This window comes from Phacochoerus africanus, unplaced genomic scaffold (assembly GCF_016906955.1).
Source record: "Phacochoerus africanus isolate WHEZ1 unplaced genomic scaffold, ROS_Pafr_v1 Scaffold_18, whole genome shotgun sequence".
Classification (NCBI taxonomy): Eukaryota; Metazoa; Chordata; class Mammalia; order Artiodactyla; family Suidae; genus Phacochoerus; species Phacochoerus africanus.
Window position 1 is genome coordinate 1,771 of NW_025927375.1, and position 24,264 is coordinate 26,034.

General features: G+C 41.9%; 2 protein-coding genes and 2 pseudogenes across 2 annotated transcripts; all 4 read left to right on the plus strand.

Annotated features, from left to right (window-relative positions):
• Positions 1-1,142: 1,142 nt before the first annotated feature.
• On the plus strand, positions 1,143-2,082 carry LOC125119186 (olfactory receptor 7D4-like; annotated as a pseudogene).
• A 7,264-nt stretch (positions 2,083-9,346) lies between these two features.
• Positions 9,347-10,285, plus strand: LOC125119198 (olfactory receptor 7D2-like). The gene has a single exon (XM_047766059.1). The coding sequence runs from the start codon at positions 9,347-9,349 to the stop codon at positions 10,283-10,285; it is 939 nt and encodes a 312-aa protein (XP_047622015.1).
• Positions 10,286-17,799: 7,514 nt separating this feature from the next.
• LOC125119207 (olfactory receptor 7D2-like) lies at positions 17,800-18,740 on the plus strand. Its single transcript, XM_047766071.1, is given in 2 exon segments — positions 17,800-17,958; positions 17,961-18,740. Coding segments are annotated over 2 exon segments (939 nt in total).
• Positions 18,741-21,095: 2,355 nt separating this feature from the next.
• Positions 21,096-23,978, plus strand: LOC125119210 (60S ribosomal protein L21-like; annotated as a pseudogene).
• The last annotated feature ends 286 nt before the right edge of the window (positions 23,979-24,264 follow it).

The following is a 24,264-nucleotide window of genomic DNA, read 5'->3' on the forward strand; positions in this document are numbered from 1 at the left end:
CCATTGTTGTTGTCAGACAAAAGAAGCAAGTTACCTGTTATGTAGAGACCAGAAGTGCTGAAATGCCAAGGCCATGGTGGTAGGAGCCTGGCCTATCTTACAGCATCCCTGAGGGGAGACAGTCAAGGGAAAACTTCAGGAGCTGCTGCTGGCCACATCAAGGTGGCCCTGGAAGGGCAGCCTCCAACCTGCCTTTTTTTTTGTTGCCTTTTAGGGCCACTCCCAAGGCCTATGGAATTTCCCAGGCGAGGTGTCGAATACAGCTGCCAGCCTACACCACAGCCATATCAACTCGGGATCTGAGTCACGTCTGCGACCTATACCACAGCTCAGGGCAACACCTGATACCCAACCCACCGAGTGAGGCCAGGGATCAAACCCGCATCCTCATGGATAGTAGTTGGATCTGTTTTGCTGAGCCACAGTGGGAACTCCCTATGCTTTTCTTTTCTGAGGGGAGAAGCAGAAACACTCAGGGGAGTGGGAGGGGAGTGTCCTCTCTCAGGGTCTTGGATGACTACTGTGCCCAGACCCACCAGCTACTCTCTGTAAAAGTGCAACCTGAGAGGCGGCACTTCCAGGCATCCACATTGCTGGGCATGACTGGGATGGACACTGTGCATTGCAAGAAAGCAAGCTGCCAACCTAAAGAGTGTGTGATAGTCAACTAGTTAGCAACTTGGCATGGGCACAGGCTCACCCAGGTGCTGAAAGTTGCAGGTAGTAATCCGTTACTTTCTGGGTCATTGGGGACACTTAGGGTACACAAAGCAGCTGCTCTTTGCCAAAGTACAGCAGTATTATGGTGAATAGCGACCCACACCATGAAGGACGATGGACTATTCCTCCAGAGACAATGGCTACTTGCCTCTGGATTAGATAAGAAGAGGAGATTAGATTTCCCCCCAAATGATAGCTGTATAAGATAATGAGGTTTGTAATGCTCTCAGATGCTGAAGAGCAAATTATTGGTCAAAAATAATAAACACATAAATAATTTACCAATTGACTTAAAACAGAAACAAAACCAAAATCTGTGTTTATTTCTGAGGTGTCATTAATAAGATAAAATTTTATCTTGGGTACTGCTGTTTGTTTAATTAGCATTGCTTTGTTGTTTGCCTGGCAGAATTTTCAGCTCCATGGATGCAAGAAACCAAACAGGGGTCTTGGAATTCCTCCTCTTGGGCCTCTCCGAGGATGCAGAATGGCAGCCCCTCCTCTTTGGGCTGTTCTTGTCCATGTACCTGGTCTCCATGCTTGGGAACCTGCTCATCATCCTGGCTGTCAGCTCTGACTCCCGCCTCCACACCCCCATGTACTTCTTCCTCTCCCACCTCTCCTTTTCTGATATTTGTTTCAGTTCCACCACTGTCCCCAAAATGCTGGTGAATATCTACAGAGTGAGCAAAGCCATCACCTATGCAGGCTGCATCACCCAGATGTATTTTTACTTAATCTTCGGGTACCTGGACCACTTCCTCCTGACCGTGATGGCTTATGACCGCTTTGTGGCCATCTGTCACCCCCTGCACTACAGGATCATGATGAACCCGCACCTCTGTTGCCTGCTGGCTCTCGTCTCTTGGTCCCTCAGTTTCCTAATCGCCCTCTTCTACAGTCTGATGGCTGCTGCATCTCTCATTCTGCACACACACAGAAATTCCCCACTTCTTCTGTGAATTGGCGGAGGTGCTCAAGTCCTCCTGTTCAGATGCTCTCAGCAATTACATTGTGCTGTTTTCTGTGACTGGCCTGCTGGGTATTCCTCCGGTGACTGGGATCCTTTTCTCTTACTCTAAGATTCTTTCCTCCATATTGAAAATGTCCTCAGGGGAGGGGAAGTACAAAGCATTTCCCACCTGTGCGTCTCACCTAATGGTCATTTCCTTATTCTACGGGACAGGGTTAGGCGTGTACCTCAGTTCTGCCTTCTCCCCCTCCTCCTCAAAGGGGGCAGTGGCCTCAGTGATGTACACCGTGGTCACCCCCATGCTGAACCCCTTCATCTACAGCCTGAGGAACAGGGACCTGCAGGGGGCTCTGAGGAAATGTGTCAGCAGGTCTTTCTTCTCCCTGTGAAGGGCCATTGATGCTGTGAGTGGGGAGTTACTGTGATAACCCAGGGTCAAAACCCTGGCAGTCAGAAACAGTGAATCTTCGCCTTTGTTGAGGGAGTGTCTTGTCCCTCTTTATCTGAAATACCATTGCTTGAGTCTCCTCCATGTTTTCACCTCCAAAGCAAGTGCTTCTCAAGAACTTCCTTTTGTGACTTTTATACCCTCTTTTCTGTGCACAAATGTTCATCCTTGGTCTCCTCCACATAATCAAGATAGTCGTCAGTCACCCACCAGAATGGCTCAAATTTTGTGCTTTCCATTGACACCAAAGCCTGTTTGGGTGAGAAAGATGAATCTACTCTCTGAGCATGTCCTCAAGCTTATTCTGTACAGTAGTTCTCTCTGGAGACAAACATAATTGGTCTTAGCAGCAGCCCTTCACATTCTTAATAAAAGTTTGCACTGCCCCATTCATACTTGTTCTGGACTGAAGGTTTTGGGCCCCCCAACATTTGTGTTGAAACCCTACTCTCCACGCGATGGTGTTGGGATGTAGGGCTTTTGGGAGGTGGCTAAGATTTGATAAGGTCATGGGGATGGAGCCCCCATGATAGGATGGGTACCCATGTGAGAGCATGAGAGAACCTGCCTTCTCTCTGTTTTCTGCCCTGAGAGGACAATAGAGAAGTGGAGAATCTGAAACCCTGAAGAGAATCTTCACTAGAACTTGATTATACTGGCCTCCTGATCTCAGACTTCCAGCCTCCAGAACTTTGAGAAACACATTTGTTGTTGTTGTTGTTGTTTACAAGCCCCTTAGCTGTTCGTGGTATGGCAGTCCAGAGGGTTACGAAATAAATGGAAGACTTTGTGTAACTCATCTCTTTTCTGATACAATTTCCCAAGTTGCCCATATTTTCTCTATATACAATGATTTGTCAGGCTTCCTATTCGTCAAAATCGTTATAAAAATGTCTCCCGTATTTGTCTGCATAAGGTTGCCTCCAATCCATGTTTTCCCTATAATTGTTTTTTGATATTAAGAACTTGTGCTTTCAGATGAACCTGTCTACATAACAAACAGACACTCACAGACATGGAGAATAGACTTGTGGTTGCAAAGGGGGGAGGGGGAGGAGGTGGTATGGACAGGAATTTTGGGATTAGTAAATGCAAACTATTATATTTAGAATGAATAAGCAATGAGGTCTAGCTTTATACCGTAGAGAACCAATAATTTGTGGTAGAACATCATAGAAGATAATATGAGAAAACCAAAGTGTATATATTTATAGCAGGGTCACTTTGCTGTAAAACAGAAATCGACAGAAAATTGTAAATCAACTCTAATTTTTTTTAACAAATATATTTTGTGCTAATATCCTACTTAAAAATAATTATTTATCCCTCTCTGGCATAGTGGGTTAAGAATCAGACTGCAAAGGGTGGGGTCACTACAGGCACCAGGGTTTGATCTCTGACCTGGCATTGCTGCAGCTGGGGCTTGGATTTAACCCCTGGCCAGGAGCTTCAATATGCCCTGGGTGTGACCATAAAAAATTGTATTAGTTCCTAATGGTAATTTGAACAAGATTTTTAAAATATGAAAATCTCTTTCTGTTAAGTGCCATATTCATAATTTCCTCCCAGAGTGATATGTGCTGTCTGTGATATGAAATGATCATCCTATCCAGGATGAGAGGAGAAGAGTATTTCCAGGACAGCCCATTGCTCCTCCATTTACTCAGAATATCACTAGATTTTCTGTCCCATCTATTCCTTGTAGTTCTTAGCGTCTTAACGCCTTGTTGCCTTCCCCAAACAAAAAGTCAGACTTGAATAGTTCAGTCAAACAGCCAAAGTCTCAAGACTGTCCCTATCAGCAATGAATGTGATGTACGCAGTGACAAAGATCAGATTATCTCCAGGTTACTTTGTTTAAAGAAAAAAATTAATATTCATGAGAAGGTTGTCTTATAGCTTTATAGCTTTATCCTAGTACAATCAAGTGTCTGTCCATGTCTGTATCTGTATATCTATATACTAGATTTCAGATTAAGCCACCAACATGTCTGTGAGCTCTTCCTTCTCAGTGTCTTCAAGAATTAGGAGGATTTCAAAGGATGCAGATGAAGGAGGGTGTTTCTTAGGGTAAGGGCAAGCCAGTGGGCACAGCGGAATATTTTCAGGGGTCAAAGATGTTTGGTGATAGGAGAAGAGTCACATGAAAATATATGGGTGATGCAAACTGTTAATCTTGGAATGGATTTACAATGAGATGCTGCTGTGTAGCATTGCTAACTCTGTCTACATACTTATATTGCAACAGAACAAAGGGAGGAAAAAAATGTATGCATGTGAGTGTAACTTAGTCCCTATGCTGTAGAGTGGAAAAAATGAATAAAATAAAATAATAATAAAAAATATATGAGTGAGAGATCTGGAAAGAGTAAAAGAGTAGAAAGTCTTATGTGGGCATGTATATTGAGGTCACTGAAAGTTTTCCAGAGACTTGTTCTCACCATTGCTCTGGAAGAAAAGCGAAAAGGAGGTGTCACCCACAGTTCATGTGATGGTGGGCTTATTGTCTCCCTAGCCCTGTGCTCATGCCAGTGCCATGATACTTTTTTAGAAAAAAAATTTTTATGAAAGTATAGTTGATTTACAACTTTCCTTTAATTTCTGATGTACAGCAAAGTGACCCAGTCATACATATATATCTTTTTGGATGCTCTTTTCCATCATGTTCTAGCCCAAGAGATTGGACATAGTGCCTTGTACTATACAATAAGACCTCAATGCTTATCCATTCTAAATGTAAATGTTTGCATCTACCAATCCAAAACTCCCAGTCAGTTCCATTCCTCTCCTTCTCCCCGCAGCAAACACAAGTCTGCTCTCCATGTCCCTGATCTGTTTCTCCAGTAGCTATGATCACTTGTGCCATATTAAATTACACATAAGTGATATATTTCATTTGTCTTTTTCTTTCTGACTTGCTTCAATTAATAGAAGAATCTCTAGTTGCATCCATGTTGCTGCAAATGGCATTATTTTGTTCTTTTTTATAGGTGAATAGTATTCCATTGTATCTGTGTACCACAGCTTCTTAATCCGTTCATCTGTCAATGGATATTTAGGTTGTTTCCATGTCTTGGCTATTGTGAACAGTGCTGCAATGAACATAGGAGTGCATGCGTCTTTCTGAATGAAAGTTTTGTCTGGAAATATGCCCAGGACCTTAGTCAGCTGCCCTTCATCTCTGGAGCTGTCTCATAGTCTATCTCTGTGCAGTCCAAGATGGTAACCACCAGCTAAACATGATTATTTAGCACATTTCAAGTGCTGACTCACCCATGTGCCTAGTACCATATTTAGGCAGTGCAGATATAAATTATTTTCATTATCACAAAAAGTTCTATTGGAGAACATTTTTCTACCCATTTGTGGGGAAATAAAATTTTTCCTGGATTTCTCGGTGCTCTTGCAGTGAGAGCCCTAGCCTCCCAAGACATCGGAAAGTATATGAAATAATGATAGAGAATGTTAGATTTCAGTTCCCTCAGAAATGTTTTGCTCTTGTTATGTGAATGAGCCAAAGATGGCCTCTGCATATTGGCCCCGAGTGTGTGTATATCTTCCCTGTGGGTTAAGATGACTCTTCAGTGCAAAAGCCTGTCAGCAGCAAACTTAACTTTTCAAACATCCAGTTTTTAAAAATAGCCCAATCGCATTTGAATCCATTTAGAGTTGCCTGCTTAGCACACCCTGAAAAACTCCTTGGACAGCTGTTACCTATTGATGATATAAGGACCTGTGGATTTAATGCCTCAAGCAACTCTCACCCTTCCCTTCCATGGCTCTCTGACCCAGGGACCCAGTGTTCCTGTGGGAAAAAGTGAGCTCAGGGTTTCCTACTTTGCCATCTCGGACACTTTTCACCTATGACTTATTTTGTTCAGTGAGATGTACAGATCATTTTTACCATGTGAAAACCAATTTTTTTAACTCTGTGCTTGTCTTTTCCCCCATTATCTTAAAATTTATTATTTTATTTTATTTTTATTTTATTTCATTATTTTATTTCATTATTTATTTTATTTTTTAATTTTATTTTATGTCTATGGCCACACCTGTGGTATGTGGAATCTCCCAGGCCAGAGACTGAATCTGAGCCTCAGCTGTGAACTACGCCAGAACTCTGGTAATGCCTGATATTTTAACCCACTGTACCAGCTGGGGATCAAAACCAGGGATCAAACCCAGGTCTCTGCAGCAATCCAAGCCACTGTGGTCAGATCTTTAATGTACTACACTACAGCGGCAACTCCTAAAAGCCCCTTTTTATTTTCTAATTACCATATCACACTTTTCTATCTATTTTAATGTCAGACATTTTGTCCAGTCACAGCTACGCCAATTACAGGATATAATTGCAGCAAATTGATCATTTTCTCTATGTTATTCATCCCTAAAATAGAGGTAATAACCTTTATGTCATGGTTATTATTAAATGAATGAATAATAATAAAGAGTGTGGTATTCACTGTTATTAATTTTTTAATAAGTCCTCTTAACAATGAACACTGTTCTCTTTATCAACATTAGTTTATTTAATAGTAATCCTGCCCTAAGAGTTATTGTCTCTATTTGGGATGTTTGACACAGTAGAGAAGCAACAGTGTTGTGCGTTATTCATATATATTCATATACTCTGAGTAATATATTCAGATATTCATGCCTGATAGAGCAAGTCTTTGATTTAGGGTGCTGTCAGGGTCTTAGGTGGCCCTATACAATCAGTATTTAAGGATGATGACTGGCAAAGAACAAGTAGTTTGATACTAATTGCATGTTTTTCAGAGAGAACCATGAGCCCTGTGGGACATCATGCCTAAGAAGAAGAGAAATTATAGGGTGAAAAAAAAATGACTGTCCCCAGTCATGTGGGAATAGAACTGTCAAGCAGAGTTTCCATTTTTATTATGTTTTTTCTTTCCCAAGGGCAAAGCTGTTTGGAAATAGAGTAACACTAGGAATATTTATTTAATTAGGTGCTTTGAGAATTCAACCCTGGATGCCCCTGAAAGGATAAATTCTCCTTGTCTATCCCTGTGCTCCCAGCTCACTGATGCCAGCCCAAGAAAAATGTTGTCACGTTGCTGATCCCAGGTCTATTTGGATCTTATACCAACTTTCATCCTGGAGATCTTGCACCATCCTTTATTCTTCCACCCATCAGTGCAACCAGATATTCTTTCCTGCTATCGTCTGAGTGATCCATTTGGGCTTAGTAAGTGCTCAGAAAGAGGAGTATTCATGCACATGGAGGAGGCTTTTGTGAGCAGCAAAGTAACTCCAGGGACATGGACAAAGTAGGGCTAAGAGCTTCTAGTAAAAATTCCTAAAGAGTTTAAGTTTGTGGCTTCTAAGAGGAATCCAGACTCTGGAGTGAATTAAATGATGCTGATAATGAGGCTTATTTTCTGTATAACTTCCATGGCAATCTGACTGCCATTTCAGGGCTTGGTATGATACAGCCTGTTTTTTGAGCTAGATTTTCCTTATCATTTAGGGAACTAGTTTATCTTTCTTTATGTGCTATAAGTGTCCCTCCAACCACACATCTTGTATTATAGCCCCCTGCCCGTTAGAGACACATTTATTTTATTTATTAATTTATTTTTTATACTTTAAAATTTACAAATGACCTTAAATTTTGGTAAATGGTTGTGTCATCATTTTCAGAATATATCTGTTTGAGGCATCTATGTATACATTTAAAATATTTTTCTTAATTTTAAGCAGTCTTCAACTGTGAGGATAAATGCTTCTTTGTCATGTTGAATGCATTTTGATATTATTGGACTATATTTGGCTGATGTTTGTATTACCTGTCATACAACACCATAAATGGAATGCCTGGAAAAATTTAACTATGCCTGGATGACTTTTTGAAAGCCATAGCAACCCAAAGAAATCATTTTGTCACTCTACTCATTTTTCTCTTCATTGTCATATTTTATCTCTATCAGAATGAATTTTGATGCTTCCTATTTTTAAAGAATATAATCTACTGAGTTCTCTCTTGAATCGAAGTTATAGAATCCCAGCGAAAGCAACTTCCATAGAAAAGTGAAGATTAACAGAAAAGAACAAGCATATTTAAATAGAATGCAGGGTTAGAAGGTGACCAGCAGTCTTGAAAGGCTGCTCCCCACCCTGGAAAGCATCAGAACCAAGATCATCACTTCCATCTCTTTCCACTTCTCTCTCCTTCCCATATTTTTTAGGCCAAGTGATCTACACTATCCCATTCTAGGAACTTGTGTCACTGCCTTCAGCTCCACAGATGGTAATTCCCCAATTCTAAAATGTACTGAGCCATGGTTTCTCTATGTTTCCATAATATTCCAGGCACTGTTCTTTAAAACATCAACTCATTTATTTCTCGCAACAATCCTCTGGAGTAGGTATCATTAATAATCCCATTTCACCAGGTAGGAAATGAGGAACTGAGAAAGCAGAGAAATTGGCTAAGATCAGTGAGGGGTGGAGCAAGGGTTCAAGGTGGAGCAGAGAGATTCTAGGATCCACCTTTTGACATGATACTTACTACCACACCTTAGCAGTTCAGTACAGTGGTTCTGAAGCGCAAGCTGCCTTCTTTGCAAGCATAGTGATGGACAGTCCTAACACCCGATTCTAGGTTAATGTGTCTTATCAAGTCCATCCCTTCAATTATTAACTAAAATATGAATTTTATTTGGAAGTTTCTCCAGTGAAGCTCTTTGTCCAGATTGAGTGAGACACCACTTTCTTATCAAATTAGTTGGTGTCACGGGGCAGCGGGGCCAGAGCACAGCCAATTACACATGACTGTGCTAGAGTACTAAGTAAATGAAGGAAAAGGCAAAATCATCCAAGGGGCAAGTTTCAGCATCGCCAAAGGAAGAATGTTCAAACCATTGATGTGCTGAATCTGAAAGGGGCTGATGCTGAGCTGGACACCACAGAGGTTGGTGGTCCCTTGAGACAGATTTTGAGGGGCATGACCAATTTTTGATAAAGATCAGATGAAGGGAATATATTATCCCTTAAAATGATAACTGTATAAGATACTGATATCTGTAATCACTCCCAGTGAATGAAAACTAATTTGTTATAGAAAGTGTAGTTTTTTTTTTTTCCTGTGTGTTGGCATGGGGGAGGTTGATCGTATGATAAAGATCTTTTAATATTTGGGGACTCCTGTTTGTTTGTTTTATGGCAGAATTCTCAGCTCCATGGATGCAAGAAACCAAACACGGGTCTTGGAATTCCTCCTCCTGGGCCTCTCCGAGGACCCAGAACTGCAGCCCCTCCTCTTTGGGCTGTTCTTGTCCATGTACCTGGTCTCCGTGCTTGGGAACCTGCTCATCATCCTGGCTGTCAGCTCTGACTCCCGCCTCCACACCCCCATGTACTTCTTCCTCTCCCACCTGTCTTTTTCGGATATTTGTTACAGTTCCACCATAGTTCCCCAAATGCTGGTGAACATCCAGACAGTGAGCAAAGCCATCACCTATGCAGACTGCATTACCCAGATGTATTTTTCCTCAGTTTTTTTGTGTTTGGACAACCTCCTCCTGACCGTGATGGCCTATGACCGCTTTGTGGCCATCTGTCACCCCCTGCACTACATGATCATGATGAATCCACTCCTCTGTGGCCTGCTGGCTCTAGTCTCTTGGTCTGTCAGTATCCTAGTCCCCCTCATCCCATGTCTGATGGCACTGCATCTCTCATTCTGCACACACACGGAAATTCCCCACTTCTTCTGTGAACTGGCTGAGGTGCTCAAGTCTGCCTGTTCTGATGCTCTCAACAATTACATTGCCCTGTATTCTCTGACTGGTCTGCTGGGTATTATTCCATTGACTGGGATCCTTTACTCTTACTCTAAGATTCTTTCCTCCATATTGAAAATGTCTTCAGCGGAGGGGAAGTACAAAGCATTTCCCACCTGTGGGTCTCACCTAGTGGTCATTTCCTTATTCTACGGGACAGGGTTAGGTGTGTACCTCAGTTCTGCCTTCTCCCCCTCCTCCTCAAAGGGGGCAGTGGCCTCAGTGATGTACACCGTGGTCATCCCCATGCTGAACCCCTTCATCTACAGCCTGAGGAACAGGGACCTGCAGGGGGCCCTGAGGAAATTTGTCAGCAGATCTTCCTTCCTCCTGTGAGTGACCATGGATGCTGTGATAGGGTAGTTACTATGACAACCAAAGAACAATACCCTGGCAGTCAGAAATACAAAATCTTTGACTTCATTGTGGTGGTGCCTTGTCCCTCTTTATCTGAAATATCATCACTTGGGTTTTTCTGAGTTTATACATCCGTGAGCACCTGCTTTCCACAAATTTCCTTTAGGCACATTTATGCCCGCTTTCCTGTGCAGAAATTTTTATCTTTGGTCTTGTCTGCATTAGCAATAGATATAGCGTATCAATATAGTCATAAAGTCATCCTCCAGAAGGACCAAAATCCTTCTATATATGCTGCCCGTGATATGAAATGATCTTCCTAACCAGGATGAGATTATAAGGGTATTTCCAGGACAGCCGATTACTCCTCAATTTACCCACAATATTACTAGATTTTCTTTCATATATATCTTTGTATTTCTCAGCATCTTCAAATCTTGTTCCCCTCTCTATGTTCAACTGGAATAGTTCAAACAAACTGCCAGAAGTCTCAAGGCTGTACTATCAGCCAATGAGTAGTGTTGTATTCAGTGACAAAGATAAGATTTTCACCAGAATACTTTGTTTAAAGAAGAAAATAAATATTCACAAGAGGGTTGTCTTATGCTAGAACAGTGGAGTATATGTCCATGTCTGTGTCTGTATATCTATATGCTAGATTTCAGATTAAGCCACCAATAGGCCTCTGAGATCTTTTTTCTCAGTGTCTTCAAGAATAAGGAGGCTTTCAGGGGATGCAGATGAAGGGGGTCATTTCTTGGAGTATGGGCAACCTGTGGGGCAAGGTGGAACATTTTCAGGGGCCAGTGATGGTTTGGTGATGGGAAAAGAATCTCATGGAAATATATGGGTGAGAGATGTGGAAATGGTAAAAGTGTAACATGTCTGAACCCACTGAGCCACAACAGGAACTCTGTGGGCATGTGTACCTAATTCACTTTATGGCTTCAGAGAATTATTCCCATGAGTGAATTGAAAGAGAATTAAAAAGAGGTTTCACCCACAGTTCATGTGACGGTGGGCTTATCCTGTTCCTAGGCCTGTGCTTGTGCCAATGCTCTGATCTTCTCTTTTATTAAATTTTTAAATTCAATTATAGTTGATTTACAACATTCCTTCAATTTCTGATGTACAGCAAAGTGACCCAGTCATACGTATACAACCATTTTTCTTTTTCATACCATGTTCCATCATGTTCTAACACAAAAACCGGCCATAGTGCCTTGTGCTACATGTAGGACGTCATTGCTTATCCCTTCTAAATGTAAGAGTTTGCATCTACCAATCCCAAACTCCCAGTCTATCCCACTCCCTCCCCCTCCCCCCAGCAAACACAAGTCTGCTCTCCACATCCCTGATCTGTTTCTTCCGTAGACAGGATCATTTGCGCCCAAATTAGATTCCACATATAAGTGATATCATATGGTATTTGTCTCTCTTTCTGATTTACTTCACTTAGTATGAGAATCTCTAGTTGTATCCATGTTGCTGAAATGGCATTATTTTGTCCTTTTTAATGCCTCAGTAGTATTCCAAGGAATATATGTGCAACATCTTCTCAATCCATTCATCTGTCAATGGACATTTATGTCATTTCCATGTTCTTGGATAGTGTGAATAGTGCTGCAATGAATATAGGGATGCATGTATCTTTTTGAATGAAAGTTTTGTCTGGGTATATGCCCAGGACCAAAGCCCTGATCTCAGTCAGCTGCCCATCATCTCTGGAGCTGTCTCATAGTCTACCTCTGTGCAGTCCAAGATGGTAACCTCCAGCTACACATGACTATTCACCACATTTCAAGTGCTCACTCACTCATGTGCCTAGAACCATATTTGGGCAGTGCAAATATAACACATTTTCATTATTGCAAAAAATTCTTTTGGAGAGTACTATGCTACCCATTTGTAGGGAAATAAAAAATTCCAGGATTTATTGGTGCTCTTGCTGTGAGAGCCCTAGCCTCCCAAGGCACTGCAAATTTTATGAAGGAAAGACAGAGGAATTCCCATCATGGCTCAGCAGGTAAGGGGCCTGACTAGTAACCATGAGGATGTGGGTTCAATCCCTGGCCTTGCTCAGTGAGTTAAGGATCCAGCATTGAGCACTCTTCACATTACCCAAGACATGGAAACCACCCACATGTCCATCGACAGATGATTGGATTAGGAAGATGTGGTATATATACACAACGGAATACTACTCAGCCATAAAAACGAAATGACATAATGCCATTTGCAGCAACATGGATGGAACTAGAGACTCTCATACTAAGTGAAATAAGTCAGAAAGACAAAGACGAATACCGTATGCTATCACTTATAGCTGGAATCTAATATACAGCACAAATGAATATTTCCACAGAAAAGAAAATCTTGGACTTGGAGAATAGACTTGTGACTGCCCAGCGGGGAGAGGGAGGGAGTGGGAGGCATTGGGAGCTTGGGGTTATCTGATGCAAACTATTGCGCTTGGAATGGATTTACAATGAGATCCTGCTGAGTAGCACTGAGAACTGTCTAGATACTTACATCGCAACAGAAAAATGGGAGGAAAAAAATATATACACAGTATGTGTAACTTGGTCCCCATGCTGTACAAGCAGAAAAAAAAAAATTGCTCCTACTATCACTTCACATTTCTTCATTGCCATTCCATTTTCAAAGTCTTTACATTTGTATTTTCATTTTGATCATCCAAGAGAAGAGAGGTTGGTGTTATGGTTATTTAGGTGGTAAAGACAAAGAAATTGAAGCAAAGGAAAGAATTAAGACACTTGCTTAATGTCACTAAGTCCAGTAGCTTACCAGTATAATTCAGCACCCCATGAATTAGTAGTAGTGATCGTAATAATAAACTGGCTTCACAGCCTTTTTCACTGTAAGAATTCAGTCGTTTTGGGATATAACTCAGTGCTTCAATTCCTGCAGAGCCCTGCCTGAGATTCCTGCCTACACAAATTCATCATACCACAATAATTTAGTTTGTGTAACTGAAGAGATTGTTTAATAGCAATTTCCTTGCTAATCACTTTCTAATGACAAATTACTTTAATACAATAGATTATAATAATTCACCTGCTACCTTAAGCAATGAATACATTACTATTTGCATATCAAAAAAAAAGTATCCAGCATTGCCGTGTGCTGTGGCATAGGCTGCAGATGTGATTCGGATCCTATGTTGCTATGGCTGTGGTACAGGCCTGCAGCTATAGCTCTGATTCAATACCTAGCCTGGGAACCTCCATGCACCATAGGTGCAGCCCTAAACACACACACACACACGCACACGCACACACACACACACACACACACACGTAAAGAAAGAGATAATGTTAGATTTCACTTCCCTCAGAAACGTTTTGCTCTTCTTATGTGAATGAGCCAAAGATGGCCTCTGTGTATTGGCCCCAAGGATGTGTATAGCTTCTCTGTGGGTTACGATGACTCTTCAGTGCAAAAGCCTGTCAGCACCAAACTTAACTTTTCAAATATCCAGTTTTAAAATTAGCCCAATCTCATTTGAATCCTTTTAGAGTTGCCTGCTTTGCACACCCTGAAAAACTCACTGGAAAGCTGTTACCAGTGGATGATATAAAGACCTTACGGATTTAAGGCCCCAAGCAGCTCTTGCCCTTCCCTTCCTATGGCTCTCTGACCCAGGGACCCTGTGTTCGCATGAGAGAAAGTGGGCTCAGGGTTTCCCACTCTGTCATCTTGGACACGTTTTACCTATGATTTATTTTGTTCAGTGGGATGTAGAGATCTATTTTTACGTTGCGACAACCACTTCGTTCCAATTCTTTACCAGTCTTGTACCCCCACTATGTCATAAATGCATCATTTTATTTTATTTCATTTCAGTGGTATCACCTGTGGGATATGACAGTTCCCAGGCCAGAGACAGAATCCAAGCCTCAGCTGCAACCTACACCAGGGTGGTGGTAAGGCCCGATACTTTATCCCACCCCACCAGGCTGGGGATCGAACCCAGGGATCAAACCTGGGCCTCTGCAGCGATCCAAGCCACTGAAGTCAGGTCCTTAACCCACAGTACCACAATGCAACTCCTGCAGGCCCCTTTTATTGTCAAATTCCCCTATCACAATTTTCTACTTATTGTAAAGTCAGGCATCTGACCCAATCCCGACTCTGCCACTTCCAGCCTATGATTGCATCGAATTGATCATCTACCCTACTATGATATTCATCCCTAAAATAGAGATAATAACCCTTGGGTCAGGGTTATTATTAGATAAACAAATAATAACAAAGAGGGTGGTATTCACTGTTCTTATTCTTGTTAAAGGTTTTATTAACAGTGACCACCAGACTCTTTATTATTATTTGTTCATTTAATAATACCCCTGAACTAAGAGCTGTTGTTTCTATTTTAGGGATGAGTAACAAAGTAGGGAAGCAACAGTGTTATGTATTATTCACATATATTGATATGAATATGAATAATATATTCATATATTCTGATAAATATATTCACATACTCTGAATAATATATTCAGATATTCATAACTGGTAGAGCAAGTCTTTGATGTAGGGTGCTGTCAGGGTCTTAGTGGACCTATACAATTGCTATTTAAGGCTGTTGACTGGCAAAGAACAAGCAGTTCAGATTCTAATGGGATATTTTTCAGGGAGAATCCTGAGCTACGTGGGACATCATGTCTAAGGAGAAGAGAACTCCCAATGTGAAAAAAAAATGACTGTTCACAAATTTCCCATGTGGGAATAGAATTGTCAAGCACAGTTTCCATTTTTATTATGGTTCTTTCTTTCTCAAGGGCAAACCTGTTTAGAAGTAGAGTCCCACCAGGAACATTTATTTAATTAGGCACTTTGAGACTCCAAATCTGGATGTCCCCAAAAGGATAAATGCTCCTTGTCTGTCCCTGTCCTCCCAGCTCATTGACCCCAGACCAAGAAGAATATTGTCACCTTGCTGATCTCAGGTCTATTTGGATCTCATACCAATGTTCTTTCTGGAGATCTCTCACTATCCGTCCTTCCATCCATCAGTGCAACCAGATATTCTTCCCTGCTGTCATCTGGATGATCCCTTTGGGCTTAGTAAGTGCTTTCAGAAAGAGGAGTGCGTATAAGTGCACATGGAAATTCTTTTGTGAGCAGTAAAATAATGCCAGGGGCAGGGACATTAATAGTGGCTGAGAGTGTCTAGTAAAATATTCCTAAATATTTTAGGTTTATGGTTCCTAAGAGGACCCCAGACTCTAGAGTGAATTAAATGATGTTAATGATGAGACTAGGTAGACTTTTCTTACTGATAACTTCCATGGTAATCTGCCTTCCATTTCAACACTTCATATGATTCTGCCTGTTTGATCGAGCTAGGCTGTCCATATCATTTAAGGAAATAGTTTCTCTTTCTCTATGTGCTGCAAGTGACCCTCCACGTGTAGCACATCTTGCATTAGAAACATCTTGCATTAGAAACCCTGCACTTTGATAGCATATTTATTCATTTTATTTTATTTACTTAATTTATTTTTTGGCTATACCTGCAGCATGTGAAAGTTCCTGGGCCAGGGAACAAACCTGAGCCACAGCAATGACAATGCCGGATCTATAATCCTCTGAGCCACCAGGGACCTCCTGGAAGCACTTTTGAATTTTCAAATGACCTTCAATTTTGGTAAATGGTTCTGTCATCATTTTCAGAGTGTATCTATTTGTGTGAGGTATCTATGTATTATCTACAATATATTTCCTAACTTTAGCAGTCTTCACCTGTGTGGATAAACCCTTCCTTGTCACGTGGAATTCACTTAAGTTTTCTTTTTGTACTATCTTTGGCAGCTGTTTGTATTACTATCACATAACATCAGAAAAGAATGCCCAGGAAAGTTTGACTATGCTCAGAATAATTTTTGCCCAAAGAAATCATTTTGTCAGTCCACTCGTTTTTCTTCATCATTGATATATTTTATTTCAAATAGTTTTTTTTTTGTCTTTTTAAGGCCACACGGCACATGGAGGTTCCCAGGCTAGGTGTCCAGCCTTCCCCATACCCACAGCAACACAGGATCCAAGCTGCATCTGAGACCTACACCACAGCTCACAGCAACGGCAGATCCTAAACCAACTGAGCGAGGCCAGGGATTGAACTCGTGTCCTCATGGATGCTAGTCTGGTTCATTAACTGCTGAGCCATGATGGGAACTCTGCAATCAAATAAATTTTTGATGCTTCCTTTTTTTTTAAGGAAACAATCTAGTGAATGCTTTCTGGAATGCAAGTTATAGAAAGTAGGTGAAACCAGCTTCCATAGAAAATAGAAGATTACCAGAAAACACAAACATAGTTATCCAGAATGCAGGGGAAGAAGGTGACCAGAAGTCTTGAAGAGCTGCTCCCCAACCTGGAAAGCCTCAGAACCAAGGTCAGCAACTCTATCCCTTTCCATTTCTCTCTCCTTTCCATATTCTTTTATGCCAAGTGATCTACGATATTGAATTCTCTGTAAGGACTTCCCTCACTGCCTTCGGCTCTGCAGATCAAAATTCCCAAATTCTAAAATGTACCAAACCATGATTTATTTTGATTTCCACATCGTTCCAGGCACTGTTCTTTAAAACATCAGCTCATTTATTCCTCTAACAATCCCCTGGAGTAAGTACCATTAATAATCCAATATCATTCAGTAGGAAACCAAGGTACTTAAGAATCAGAGAAATTGGCCAAGAACAATGAAATGTAGAGCCAGGATTCATGGCAGAGCCGTCAGACTCTAGGATCCATCTCTGACATGACACTTACAGCCCCACTTAGCTTAGCATTTAGTGCACTGTTTCTGAAGCACAGGCTGTCTTCTTTGCTAGCCTAGTGATGGCCAGCCCTATCCCCAGGCCCTCAGTTGATGTGTCCCATCAAGTTCACACCCTCAGATTATTAACTAAAATATGAGTTTTATTTGTTAAGATTCTCAAGTGCAGCTCTTTCTCCAGATTGAGCGAGACACCACTCTCTTCTCAAATTAATTGTTGTCAGGGGCAGTAGGGCCAGAGCACTGCCAACATATGTGGATCTGCTAGAGTGCTAAAGAAATGTGGGAAAAGGCAGAATCATCCAAGAGGCAAATTTCAGCACCTCCAAAGGAAGACTGTTCCAACCATTGATGTGCTGAATCTGAAGGAGGCTGATGCTGAGCTGGACACCCCAGAAGTTGATGGATTCTTGCGACAGATTTTGAAGGTAAACACCAATTTGTGATAAAGATCAGGAGGAGGGAATATATTAACCCTGAAAATGATACCTATAAGATAATGACATTTGTAATCTCTCCAGGCGAGTTAGCTAAAATGTGTTAGTGTTAGCTAAAATGTGTGTTTTTTCTGTTGATGTATTCTTTCAGGATGATCATTAATATGATACAAATCATTTTATATTTGGGGGATGCTGTTTGTTTGTTTTCATTAGTATTGCTTTGTTGGTTACCTGGCAGAATTATCAGCACCATGGATGCAGGAAACCAAACACGGGTCTTAGAATTCCTCCTCTTGGGCCTCTCAGAGGACCCAGAACTGCAGCCCCTCCTCTTTGGGCTGTTCTTGTCCATGTACCTGGTCTCCGTGCTTGGGAACCTGCTCATCATCCTGGCTGTCAGCTCTGACTCCCTGCCTCCATAATCCCCATGTACTTCTTCCTCTCCCACCTGTCTTTTTCGGATATTTGTTACAGTTCCACCATCATCCCCAAAATGCTGGTGAACATCCAGACAGCAAGCAAAGACATCATGTATGTCGGCTGCATTACCCAGATGCATTTTTCCATAGTTTTTTTGTGTTTGGACAACCTCCTCCTGACCGTGATGGCTTATGACCGCTTTGTGGCCATCTGTCACCCCCTGCACTACATGATCATGATGAATCCACTCCTCTGTGGCCTGCTGGCTCTAGTCTCTTGGTCTGTCAGTATCCTAGCCCCTCTCATCCACAGTCTGATGGTGCTTCATCTCTCGTTCTGCTCACACACGGAAATTCCCCACTTCTTCTGTGAACTGGCTGAGGTACTCGAGACTTCCTGTTCAGATGCTCTCAACAATTACATTGCCCTGTATTCTCTGACTGGTCTGCTGGGTATTATTCCATTGACTGGGATCCTTTACTCTTACTCTAAGATTCTTTCCTCCATATTGAAAATGTCTTCAGCGGAGGGGAAGTACAAAGTGTTTTCCACCTGTGGGTCTCACCTAACGGTCATTTCCTTATTCTACGGGACAGGGTTAGGTGTGTACCTCAGTTCTGCCTTTTCCTCCTCCTCCTCAAAGGGAACAGTGACCTCAGTGATGTACACTGTGGTCATCCCCATGCTGAACCCCTTCATCTACAGCCTGAGGAACAGGGACCTGCAGGGGGCCCTGAGGAAATGTGTCGGCAGGTCTTTCTTCCCCCCGTGAAGGGTCATGAATGCTGTGACTGCGGTGTTACTGTGATAATCAAGGGTCAATACCCTGGCAGTCAGAAATACAAAATCTTTGACTTCATTGTGGGTATGCCTTGTCCTCCTTTTCCTGAAATAGAGTTGCTTAAGTTTCTTTTGAACGTAGACACCCATGAGCAACCATTGTCCACTATCTTCCTTTGGTGACATTCATGCCCTATTTCCTGTGTAGAAATGTTTACCCTTGGTCTTCTCTGCATTATCACTAGGCATATTGAGAGAGTCAACAGTTCATCCCCCAGAGTGCTAAAACCCCAAAGATTGAAAACACCAAGTACCAGCACAAAACTGGAGTAATGGGAAATTTCACAGACTAAATGTTGACGGGTATATTTATTCTAGAGTGTAACTTGATGTAATTAGGTTGGCACTTCTACTAAGTTCAAACATATTCCTTCTCTATGCCATTGCTCTCCCACTGTCAGGTGTACACTTGATAGAAACGGGTGCTTATGTCCATGAAGCATGTCAAAATATTTACAGCAATGGTTTTCATGATAGCACCAAACTGGAACCAATTCAAATGCCCATCCATGGTAGAATGGATAAATGGCATACCAATGTGCAGAAAAATCCCACACCAAGATGAAAAGACCAAATTAGTGCCATGCACAACAGCATGGACAAGCCTCAAAGACAAAATTGTTAAAGGCATGGATGTGTGTTTGTTATATGGTCTCTCTTTGATGGAATCTAAGAGCAGGCAAAGCCAACTGATGGAGAATGGAGTCAGGAGAGTGGGCACCTTGGGGTGGGGATGTATTCATTGGGACAGGGCACAAAGGCACATTCTGGGGGATGAAAGTGTTTTGTATCTCGATCTAGGTAGGTAGCTACATGCGTGTATACATCATTCAAGTTCTTTATGTGTTTAAGATTGTGCGTGTCATTGTATAGCGTCTTACCTCAATTAAAATATAGAAGGAATACTGCCAGTCTTATAAAGCAGTGGCATGGTGTTCAGAGAAAATTGCCTCCTCCAAGATTAATGTATGTCATTCAAATGGTAGCTTTCCTTTCCTAGATGAAATCTTGACCAAATAACGAATAGGTGTGAGTTCCTGGTGTGGTGCAGTGGGTTAAGGTCTGACTGCAGTGGCTCACATCACTTTGGAGGTGTGGGTTGGATCCCTGGCCTGGTGCAGTAGGTTAAAGGACCTGGCATTGCTCTAGCTGTGGCCTAGGGTGCAGCTGCAGCTCAGGATTGATCTCTGGACCAGGAACTTCCACATAGTGGAGGTACAGCCATAAAATTTTGAAAAAAGTGTATAAAATTCTCAGGGAGAAAAATATGTTACCTGTGATTACATTGATAAGCAACTATCTGAACTTCTTTTTTAAAGATATCTTCCAGTCCATTTCCTCACTGAGTCACTCTCATCCCTTCTTTTGTCAAATCTTGACTGTATCTCTCTGGCAGCCATGAGCTGTATTTGGCCAAGTTTGGTTTGACTGTGTTTAGCAAGTCTATACCACAATGTGGGCTCTTGAGTGTTAGTTAAAAGAAGAAAACCAAATCTGAGCTCCTTTTTGGAAATAAGCTTAGACAATCAGATTTTAATCATGGAATCTTGGATCTGGAAAAGTCCTTTGTGTCATTCATGCAACTTCATTAGTTTTTTTTCTCTCTTCTTTTTTTAGGGCTGTACCATGGCATATGGAGATGCCCAGGCCAGGGATGAAATCAGAGCTATAGCCACTGGCCTACGCCACAGCCATAGCAACTTGGGATCTGAGCCCCATCTGTGACCTACACCACAGCTCACAGAAATGCCAGATCCTTAACCCACTGAGCAAGGCCAGGGATTGATTCCATGTCCTCATGGATACTAATCAAGTTCTTTAACCACTGAGCCACGATGGGAACTCCCCACTAGTTTTTTTAGAAGACAACTCTTATTGGAGTCTAGGTGGCTTAGAAAGTTGTGTTACATCCAGGTGTACAGCCAAGTAAATCAGTCATACATATGCATATATCCATGTCTTCCCATGTAGGTTTTTACCCAGTATTGAGTAGATTAACCTATGCTATAAAGTAGGTCCTTGTTGCCTGTCTATGTTCTGTATGTTAGTGTTTATCTGTCAATGCCAAGCCCCTAATTTCTCCCTCCCCATGACATTTCCCCTTTGGTAACTAAATGGTATATTACTCAGCCATAAAAAATGAAATCTTGCCATTTGCAACGACATGGATAGACCTAGAAATAAGTACACTAAGTGAAGTAAGTCAGACAGAGAAAACAAATATCATATGGGATCACTAATATATGGCATCCAACAAAAGTGATACAAAAGAACATACATACACAACATGACTTCCCATGGTGTCTTGGTGGTAATGAACCCGACTACTATCCACAAGAATGCGGGTTCCACCCCTGGCCTTGCTCAGAAGGTTGAGGATCCAGCGTTGCCGTGAGCAGTAGTGTAGGTCACAGACACAGCTCAGATCCCGTGTTACTGTGTCTGTGGATTAGGCTGGCATCTGTAGCCCCAATTCCACCCCTAGCCTGGGAACTTCCATTTGCCATGGGTGAAGCCCTAAAAAGACACATACACATGCAAAAAAAGAACTTACAAAACAGAAACAGACTCAAAGATTTTGAAACCAAGTTCATTATTATTTTGTTGACGAAAGGATCAATTGTCCTGAGGCAGAGTGAATTTCTAGGAATGAAGACATTGACTCCAAGACTGTTTTGGGTAATAAAGATGAATCTACTCTGTGGGTGCCTTACAGAACTTACTGTGTATTGCAGGTCTCTCTGGGAACAAATGTACTATTGATCTTTGTAGCAGCCCTTCCCATCTTCCCAACAGAAGCTCTCATTTCCCCATTCACAGTTGTTCTGAGCTGAATGTCTGACTCCCCTAATATTTGTGTTGAAACCTATGCCCCAAAGCGATGTATATAGATGTGGGGCTTTCAGGAAGTACCTGATATTTGATGAGGTCATGGGGATGGAGCCTTCATGATGGGATTGGTACCTTTGGGAGAGCATGAGAGAACCTGCTGTTTCTCTCTGTTTTCTGCCCTGTGAGGACACAGTGAGCAGTGGACAGTCTGAAACCTGGAAGAACATCTTCACCAGAACTGGGTCATACTGGCCTCCTTGCTCTCAGACTTCCAGGCTCCAGAACTGAAAGAAACATATTTTTGTTTGTTTGTTTATTTAAATATTTATTTCTTTATTTTTGTTTTTTAAGGGCATACAGGCATCTTATGGAAATTCCCAGGCTAGGGATTGAATTGGAGCTGCAGCTGTCAGCCTATACCATAGCCACAGCAATGGGGAATCCTGGCTGCCTCTGAGACCTACACCACAGCTCATGGCCACACAGGATCCTTAACCCACAGAACAAGACTGGGGATTGGACCTACATCCTCATGGATATTAGTCAGATTTGTGACTGCTGAGCCACGAAAGTTTAAATCCCCGTTTTTGCTGTTTCAGGGCCCCTTAGTTTATGGTATTTGGTTATTGCCAGCCAAACTAAGTACTTTACTTTTAAAAATAAATGGAAGACTTTGTGTAACTCATCAATTTTTGGTTACCAAATCACCAAATCACAATATTCTCTCTATGAACAGTGATTTGTCAGGTTTCCTCATCATCAAACTTGTTTTAAAAATTGTCCTCATATTTTCCCTCATATGTTGCTTCCAATCCAGGTTTCCACTTTGATGGTTTTGTGATATTAAGAATGTATGCTTTCTGATGAACCTATCCTCAGAACAGAGACTCACAAACAAGGAGAACAGACCAGTGGTTCCCAAGAGGGAGAGGCAAGGGAGTGGGGTGGACTGGGAGTTTGGGGTTAGTCCTTGTACACCTTGACATTTAGAATGGATATGCAATGAGGTCCTACTGTATAGCACAGGAACTATATCCAATCACTCGTGATAGAGCACCATAGAAGATAATGAGAAAAAGAGTGTATATATAGGCATAACTGGGACAGTTTGCTGTACAGCAGAAATCAACAAAACATTGTCAGTCAGCTATAACAATAATACAAAAGAATCCAGCTGCAGCAGCAGCTCAGGTTGTTGCAGAGGTGTTTGTTCCATGCCTGGCCTGGGGCAGTTTGTTAAATGATCTGGTGTTGGTGCAGCTGCAGCATAGGTCACAGATGCAGCTCAGATTCAGTTCCAGGCCCAGGAACGTCCATGTGCTGCTGGTGGGGCCATAAAAAAGTTGTCTTAAGAACATGTTCATGGTACAAATTCAAACATTTTGAAAGAATGGGTCATGTAAAACATCTATCTCATCCCTCTGAAGGAAGGAAGGAAGGAAGACAAAATGGAAGAAAGCAAGGGAAAGCATTGAATTTGTTCTTGGAAAGGTTCAGTTTGATGTGCCTGGGACTCACCCCCACTAATAATTTCCACTTTCTGCAGTTCCCTGGTGGTGCAGCGGGTTGAGGATCCAGTGTTGTCACTGCAATGGCTTGGGTTGCTGCTGTGGCACAAGTTAAACAGCTGGCCCAAAAACTTCCCTTCCACATGTCTTAGATGTGACCAATTATAATTAATACCACTTATAATTTCCATTTGGCCATGGAATATGGTGGTCAGATGTTGTGTGTGAATGGCAGTTGCGGGAAAGGCATTCATCTTCCTCCACTGCTGATGGCGCAGACATTATAGTGGATCAAAACTTTCCATTCTCACCTTTCAGAGGGCATCACCCTAATCCAGCAATTCACTGAAACGACCAGCACAAAGGGAAAGAGAAGGGACACAGCCGCATGTTTTATAGGCCTTTTAGAAACCATGGAGTTGTTCCTTTGTCCCCACACATGGGACACTACAAGCAAGGTGATACTGTAGACATCCAGGGAATGGGCACTGCTTATATAGGAATATCTCACCCATGTTGTCATGGCAATCCTGGAAGGGTCTACAATGTAGCCCAGCATGCTGCTGGCATTGTTGTAAACAAAGAGCTTAAGGGCACGATTCTTGCCAAGAGAATGAATGTACTTATGGAGCATGTTAAGCACTCTAAGAGCCCAGAGGGCTTCCTGAAAAATGTAAAGGAAAACAAGATAAAGAAGGAAGCCAATGAGAAGGGTCCTTGGGTTCATTTGAGTCCCTAGTCTCTCTTCACCCAGAGAAGCACCCTCTCTGAGAACCAATGTAAAGGAACTTGAGCTGTTGGAACCCATTCCCTGTGAAGTCATGGCATGATTGAGACCTATTCTATTAAAAAAAAGAAAAGAAAAGAAAAGAAAAGAAAGGAAAATATTCCATTCTTTTATCTCTGTACCCCAACAGAATATCACAGAAAGTTTGTTCTTGGGTTTTGTTCCTGGAACTTGGCCTCTTCTCACTGGTTCTGAATAGAAATGCAGAGACAGAGTTTTGGGTGAAGGAAAAAAACTAGCTTTATTGCTTTGCTAGGTAAAGGAGGGTCACAGCTGGCTAATGCCCTAAAGTCGGTGGCCCCCTTAGGAGATACTGGGCAGTGGCTTTA